At 41.5% G+C, this 8,176-nt stretch overlaps 1 protein-coding gene across 1 annotated transcript in view; it reads right to left on the reverse strand.

Annotated features, from left to right (window-relative positions):
- ACBD6 (acyl-CoA binding domain containing 6) overlaps positions 1–8,176 on the reverse strand; it is an 85,061-nt gene that overhangs the window by 45,540 nt on the left and 31,345 nt on the right. The window contains exon 6 of the mRNA XM_010174052.1: positions 5,062–5,167. Coding sequence (XP_010172354.1) covers positions 5,062–5,167 — 106 coding nt within the window. The remainder of the gene's footprint in view (positions 1–5,061; positions 5,168–8,176) is intronic.

An 8,176-nucleotide genomic window follows, 5' to 3' on the forward strand; every position in this document is an offset into this window, starting at 1 on the left:
ATGGAAAGATCTTTAATTTATGTTTAGCATCCTTAACTCATCTCTGGACTAGTAATTACTTAAGACTTAGGATTTCAGTTGGACAAATACCAACTTTTTTTGTGCCAAAGATGTTTATTTCAAAAGAAAGAAGCACTATCTGCCATACGCACAATAGCAATAAATACTTCAACAGATTGTTTCAGTTTCTTTATATATGTGCAGAGGAATAATATTGTAACTACACGTTGTGCAATTACAAGACAAAATAAAGACATTTCTATCCTTTATATCAAAAATTACATTATAGATTAATGGCTACAATATGCTGGTTTGTATTTGCCTACAGACTAGCAGAATCTCATTTTATTGGTGCTGAATTTGGCTGAGATTAATAAAGGAAAAACCAAAGGTTTGGGAGAGAGAGAGTACTGCCAGTTCTGTCAACTCAGCAGTATCGCAGCACTGTGCAGCTGGTCCCTTCCCTGACACTGGAAGGCTGGTTCTGCTGCAAATGTTGCCTTTTGAGCAAAACAAGAAACTGAAGCCTGATCATCCATAGTCATTAAAAATCTCCTTGTGCTATTTGCAAGAGTATGGATTTCAAGTCTTGGGCCAATTCCACTTTGGCTAATTACACTCTGCTTACCTATATATTTTCCTCTGCAATTCTAAATGGATATAATATTTTCCAATTAGTGCCTGAAATGGCTCTGCTTTGTAATTGTAATTGTGCACTATTAAAAAGCTGACACGTTCCACCCAAGAAATGTCTGCATCCTTGCAGGATGCTATGCCCTAAACACAGGGTAGCAGGGACTTCTGTGCACACCATTTGATGTAGAAGTAAAAATACCTGCAGAAGAATCTCAACCTCCTTACTGTATAACAAAACGCATTACTAAGACACCTGTATTTAAAACAAGATATTCACTACTGTTTGCATAGCATCAGGCAAATTAAAACACCTGGGAGTTCTAGCTAATGTACTTAGGCAGCTATACATCTACAAAGTCCCCTTGTTACCCATGTCTTCCTTAAAACAAACCTTAGTGATAAGATAAAATTAAGCTGACTGTACAACCCAACTCAATGGATATCACCCATGCATGCTGAAAAATTCTTTAGTCTGCACAGCTGCTGCTTTGTATCAGCATATAACATGTTTTTGTGTGTTTAAATAACATGGTAGAAATCTTAAAGAGCCACAGATTGAGCTTTCCCAAAACACTTCCCATATGATTATTTCATTAAGCAGCCAGAGACTCACAGCAACACAAATAATTTTGTATAGGAAAGCACTGCAGTGGTGGGGACCTGAATAAATGCAATCAAGCAGCAAGGTACTCCCTCCATGCAATTCAAACATACACCAGTTGTTGCAGAAGTTACTTGAGAGGATGCATTTTCCCCTGCCTTTGAAGTATTTAATAAAAAAAAGCATAAAAATAGCCCCAGTGCACTAACCCTGCCTCTTAAATCTTCTGTGCTTTGCTTGGATAACCGATGCCAGCTTGGCCAGCTTCTGCAGCAGTTTCTCAAGCCAACAGCACATCAATTTTGCTCAGCTCCAAGTCACAGGGTGTTCACAAACAAAGCACAGGACAGGGATTTGTCTCAGATATACTGGGTCTCAGCAGACAAACGGATGGGAATGATTTTCACATCAATTAGCCAGCGCAGAGAAAGAGGAGAACAAAGCCAAACAGAATGGATGTGTAACAATATTAACCTACACTTCTAGGCACGATGTTTGCAGCTGTAATGGCTGGATAGCAATGAGCGCCAGCCGTAACTTGTGCAAAGTGGTTTATTACTGGTAATTAAGAAGATATATATATATATATATAATGGCTGCATCCCCCTGTGATGGCAAAAACAGTGAATGGAAGGGCTGCTGTTGAAATTATACCGGTAAACTTCAGATTTGATTTGGAAATCAACCACTTTCAGAGCTGTGAAACAGGGAAGTTTTCCTAATGGGAGTAAGCTTGTACAACCAGAAGTAAGCAATCCTTCTTCAAACCCATTTTTTTCCCCCCCTGTTCTTTCCTTGGCAAGCTGGCACCAGTTTGGCACTTGCTGTCTCAAAAGCATGAGGATCAGGGACTAAGCGAGCATCATTTCAAATGCCTTTCATTAAACTTTTGGCAAGAGCTTAAATACTGCACACAGGTAACATGTTTGTTTACTGGGATTTCTCCAACAATTAAAAAAAAATTCTCTGTCTACAACCTCCACAGCCCTTGGCACAAATTACAAAAGCAACTCATCTATGCCTTTGAGCAGTTTCTGGTTTGTTAAAAGTTGAAAAAAATACCGTTCTCAAAAAGGCAGCAAGCAATGCACGCTACCAGGACGTGCCTGAGGAGACTTCACAGCCACAGTCCATTTCTTATTTCATTAGTCCTGCTGACATACATAAGAGAAACGGGTTGTTTTAGTCTGTACGACTTCTTCTAAGTGAATGCAAGCTATTCTGTTGAACTCTGGGCAATTTAGGTACAGTAAATGGAAGCTTGTACATGATTACTGTCATTAGCTTCTTTGTTTAATTCTAAATTGAAGTTTATTATATCCTAACTGTTAGCAGGTATGCTGGCTTGAATGCTGTACATTAAGATCTCTATTTCTTGCGGGGAGAAGACCACTTATGCTTTGAAAGTTGCCAAGTACATCTATCTAAACCCTAGAGACTTCTATTTCCCTTTCCAAAATCCTTTTGCTTCAAACAGGTTGGCTTGTCCCCATTTTACATTTTTATTCTTGATTTCTTTTCTCCTTTCACTAACTTATTTCAGGTTCACCCAAAACGAGGTGATACAATTAGATACGGTACTAATGCATCACATGGAAATAAAATCTAAACACCTTACCACCTCATTCAAGTTTTTATTGCACAAGGAAAGGCTGAGCTTAGCGTCTTTGCAGTTTAAGCAAAAGACTATTTGGTGCTTCAGTAGGTTTTGTTCCATAACAAGTTAACTCTTTGTATGTATCCCTGCTGCCATTTTAAATTTATATGAATTTAAATCAAAGGATTGACAGCGTTGAGTTATGTTCAGAGGGCTAGGAAAGGCATCTTTTGGATATGGCAGGACGTATTTATACAGTAACACTAAAATAGTTAATAAAAATGACAAGATTATGCTTGCACACACTTCACTACCAAAGGCTCGGTCTGGGTTATCTCCAGTCTAAAATGGGTTCTAAAACTTCAATCAACCTGCATGATATTGGAAAATAAGCTACCTCCAGACTGTGAAGAACATGTTTGGATACTGAACAACATTGGTAATGGCTTCAGCTCCTTAACATAACAGGAAATAATTATTTCCTTTCAGATTTTTATTTTTTTGGATGCTATTATTTTTCCCCCTGACCAGTCAGAGTCAATCATAAGGAAGCCAGAACTTGGAGGGGGGAAAAAAAAAGTTCTCACGTCCCTGTTTGAGCATTTGCTGGGGTAAGTGAAAATCACCCAGGCTGTGAGAATTTCATCTATGGGGGAATTCTGCACCAGTGGGAATCTTCCCATGAGCCCTTTGCAGGTAGGCAGGGTTTGCAGGTCCTATCTGCGCTGAAGCAATTCCACGCAGTCGTCATGTGCTAATACTCCTTAGGTCAGAAATAGATCTTCTCTTACATCAGAGCCTCATGGATGACTCCCAAAGAGGATGTCACCTGGCAGTTTTCAGATCTGGCTCTAAACACAAAAATATTTCAGCCATCTCCCACCTAATATTTTTTTTTTTTTTAAAAAACCCCAAAATTTCTTTAGCTGAAAACAAGCACATTTGTTGCTTGAATACAAAGGAAGGTACAAGCTTCTGAAGCCTGCAAACTATGAAAGAGCATCTCGCCAGCAGAAATGAAGCAATGCTAACATGATGTTATTATACACTTATTGCAAGTGTGTGATCCCAAAAATGAGCTTTTATTAATGACAGGACTCCAGCCATGTTCTGTGGGACTGCCCCGGACATTTACTTCTGCAACCTGTAATCAGCAGGAGGAGGGATGGAGCTCAGTAATGGCGCTGTTGCAGCGATTGTGTGGCACATGACAGTTTCAGTTCATTGAATTTATGATGTGAAATTCCAACCCTGATCGTGAACACCCTCCCTCTTCTCCTCTGAAAATTAATTCACATGAATTCCTGATTAATAATAAAAGGACCTGCCATCAGCATTCAGAGCCCCAGCCGGGGCTGTCATGGCTCAGAGGGCAGAAATCTGCTTAGAGCTACAGGAGAACCCAACTGAATTTGTAGCGTCTCAGTCTATGAATGTGTAAGCACTTCATCTGTTCACCAAAACACAATGTGCTGGAAAGCAGTGGGCAAAAGTAGCTGTACAGACGATGGACCACGAGCAGGGCTAGGTGGCAGCATGCAAACATCGAAACCAAGGCGAAAAAGCTGGTACAGCTACATTTCCTGAAGGATGAACAGGAAACTGTCCACGCCAGGTGTTTAGTTTCACCAAGAAAAGGATAAAGCCAATTCACAATTTTAGACACTTATCTTTTTCTGGACGTTTCTGACAATGCCTGCATTACCTTCCTATGGGGGAATGGTGTTTTGAGTCTGATGAGCAGAGGAAGAGTGGACAATGTCACTGGTTTTGTCAAGCTGGAAAGCCAGTGTCACTCATTTGCCCTCCCCCTGGGAACGATGAAAAGCTGATGGCATGGCAGAAATCCTACTTCACCCATGAACAAAATTCATCGGTCAAAAAAGCCATTTCCCTCCCTTCTTACTTCTATTTGACCACAGTTAGTGTATAAAGTTGGGAAAAAGTGATAATTCAGATCTTATTCTGCAAGTGGCTGGTGGCATTGCTGAAAATAACACAGAAACATTTCTGATACACTACAGCATCACAGTTAGTACATCCACACTATCAGAAATCCAGTAGAAAGCTGTTTTCAAATAGATTATCTCTGTCTCAATGGCCAAGTGTTTGTTGAACTGTTGTAGTACCTTGTTATAACAATCCTAACCAGAGAATTTGGAAAAGGATTGGCACTGAATTGATACACCAGTTCAAAGATTGGTGGTCTTTATCTTTTTCTCCATACCTCCTCATCTGTGACATTCACATCCACTTTTTTTGATCGAATGGCTTTGGTTACATAGTCAACGTTGTTTTCTCTGCAGTAATCAAAAATGTTCTTGTCCTCTTCCCTATTCAGGAAACAAAAGCAGAAGAAGCACCATGTTACTGCACAACACAAAGGCCACGTGCACATCATTCGCTCTAACTTTGCTACAGACATTTCAATAGCATCACTGGACTGAAACAGATGCCTAGCATTGCACATGCAGAATCATAGGGGGTTTTTTCCCCCCCAAGTGAGAGATAGAAGATCTTGCTTCCTAGAAAACAAAGGTTGTTTTTAACAATATTATGCCAGGGTAAAAGTCAGCTTACTCCTGTGAACTGGCACAGGAAGTCTATACAATTAACCAGCAAAAACCACGTTCAAGTCCTGGTATAAATTACTGCAGTCCCACAAGAGATAAAAGGCTAAAGCTGCTCTTCTCCCTGCTATATAAACTTACAGCAGCCACTCTGGGTCAGACCGAAGGCCCTTCTGATGCCATCCATCTCAGACAGTGGCCACTGACAGTGGTTTAGAGGAAAAAAAAGCAGAAGAAACAGGACACATACAAAGCAATCTATCCCCAGTTAAATGCTCCCAGCTTCAGAAATTCAGTGGCTTAAGGATTTCTGTGTGCAGATGAGCATATTTATCAGCCTTTTCCAGGTCCTTTTTTACTCTATTCTGCTCTTTAACCCATTCATACTCTCAGCCTCTCTAAAGGACAAGCTCTACAATTTAGCATTCTGTGTGTGAAGGGGTGAACAGTGTGCAAGTACTTTCTTTTGGAGTCTTTAAAACAGGTGCTTGCTATTATTGGGTACTCTTTGGTAAGTAATTGCCCAGGGATTTGTAAAATCTTTGGCATTTGTTTTGGAATCTGACCACAGGGCTTGTTTTTTATTCATTTACCAACCTGTAAGTTGCACTCCTGCACTCCTAACTGCACTCCTCCATTTCTGCTCAGAGCAGCAGGCTGGCGTTGCAGAGGGGACCAGGATGCCAGTATGTGCTCACTGAAGCCTGCTTGTGGCAGAAAGGTCAAGTTGTGGTGTCAGAGCTGCTTGAGTCCCACCTATAGCTTCCTCTGCAGCTAAAAGCAGTACCCTGGCTTCAGATACCTTAAAACTTCTGTTCTTACCAGCCAAACAAACCCTCTAATGAAGTTAAGATAGTTCATAGAAAGAGCTTTGTATGAGTGACTGGAGCTACAGTGCTTTGTGGCAGTTAAAAAAGCAAAAGCAAATATTGGGAATCGTTAGCAAAGGGACAGAGCAGAACAAGAACATTTTTATCTTGCTGTATAAATCTGCACTCACATATCTAATTATGGGAAGTTACTGACACCAGTACTGCCAAGAAAGTATAACTCTCCTACTGTCCATGCTGCTATGCCAGTGGAAAGTTACTTATTCCAACAGAGTGGATTTTTCTGTGGAAAGGGGGCTGTGCCATACTAGCAAGATGCACCTTTACAACAATACCTGTAGGACAAGAGGAACGGCCTCAAGTTGCACCAAGGACAGTTGAGATTGGATGTGAGGAAGAATTTCTTTGCTGAAAGGGTTCTGAGGCATTGGAAGGGGTTGCCCAGGGCAGTGGTGGAGTCCCCATCCCTGGAGGGATTGAAGAGTCGTGTAGACACAGTGCTGAGGGACATGGGTTAGCTGGGGACTCGTCAGTGTGAGGTTAATGATTGGACTTGATGATCTCAAAAGTCTTTTCCAATCTAGGTGATTCTGTGATTCTACAGATACACTAATACAACTGTGTTCTTAGTGAGTAGTAAAGAGGTCATTGGTTTTCTAGAAGTAAACCAAAAGCCGTCATACTATCATTTCTTTCTAGTTTCCAGATGAAAACTGTGGCTCAAATGAACCCATCAGTGTTGCTACAGGACTTGGCAGCTTCACAAGAATTAAACACAAAGTAGTTGCCTCTCATGACATCCCCAGTTTTCAATCACCTCAACTTAAAGATAGTCTGGATGGTTAGCAGAACTCAGACCTGCCAGCCTCAAGGGAAATTCCTCATAAAAACAGGAGGTTGCTGGAGCAGGTCAGACCCACTGGGGAGGTCATTCCGTTCCACGTGGACGTTTCAGGCAGGTGAGAACAGCCTCTGTAATGCCACGGGGCAGTTCTCCCACTCAGCTGCACTGCTCTTCAGCCTCGAAGGCTGAAGAATGACAAAGCAAGGACAAGTGAAATCTAAATGTTATTTGCATTTGAACAATGGGTTACAAAGAACAAGGGATGCTCTTCGACCTGCAGTCCCAACAAAAATAAAAATACCAACGTCACCAAGACCATGTGCCCTCCTCCCATCAGGACAGGCAGAGCTCCATGACACAACTTTGACTTCCAGGCTTATTAAGACACACTTGGCTTACTAAGTTACACACTATTCCTCAGACCTCAAGCATCTGTTTCCTTCCTCAGTGCCAGCAAAAGGTGGGAAAAAAGTGCTGATATTCAGCTTCTGCAGTAAAGTGCTGCTTTCTCTCAAGAATCCACTTCCTCTGACCTCTCTCTGACGTTGCTCCTTTAGTAGCACCGTTCTGCACATCACCCCTATTCTCTGTACACAAGCAGTCCTTCCTCATAGCTGACTTGCACCTTTCTGGCAAAGAGCTGGATGCTGCACAAGATTTCATGCTCCATGTATGGACCTAGGGACATACAGAAGTCTTCCAGTTTCTTAACCAGTCTCTCATGAACTCATTTGCTGGAGGTCTTTGTACATTACACAAGCTCCTAGGAAACAGATCACTACATGCCTTAGATGCAATTACTTTGAAATCTGGGGAAAAAAGAATCTCATGGTGGGATTGGAAAAGGCAAAAGCTTATACTGCTCGAGATGGAGCTTGACAGATTCATGATGGAGGTTATGAGACATGCCTGCCCCCACTAACAAGTGCTGATTTGATATGCTGGGAAGTCCCTGTAGTCCTACCTTGTTAGTCCAACATCTCAAACAGTCTTTGCTGCCATTTTGGGTGAAGCTGCTGTCCAGACAAGACTGTACAGTAACTTGCTTCCAGCAGCATTTCCCCCATTGCACAGCCACACACACTGCATTTATATGAG

Source organism: Antrostomus carolinensis, unplaced genomic scaffold (genome assembly GCF_000700745.2).
Source record: "Antrostomus carolinensis isolate BGI_N321 unplaced genomic scaffold, ASM70074v2 scaffold20728, whole genome shotgun sequence".
Classification (NCBI taxonomy): domain Eukaryota; kingdom Metazoa; phylum Chordata; class Aves; order Caprimulgiformes; family Caprimulgidae; genus Antrostomus; species Antrostomus carolinensis.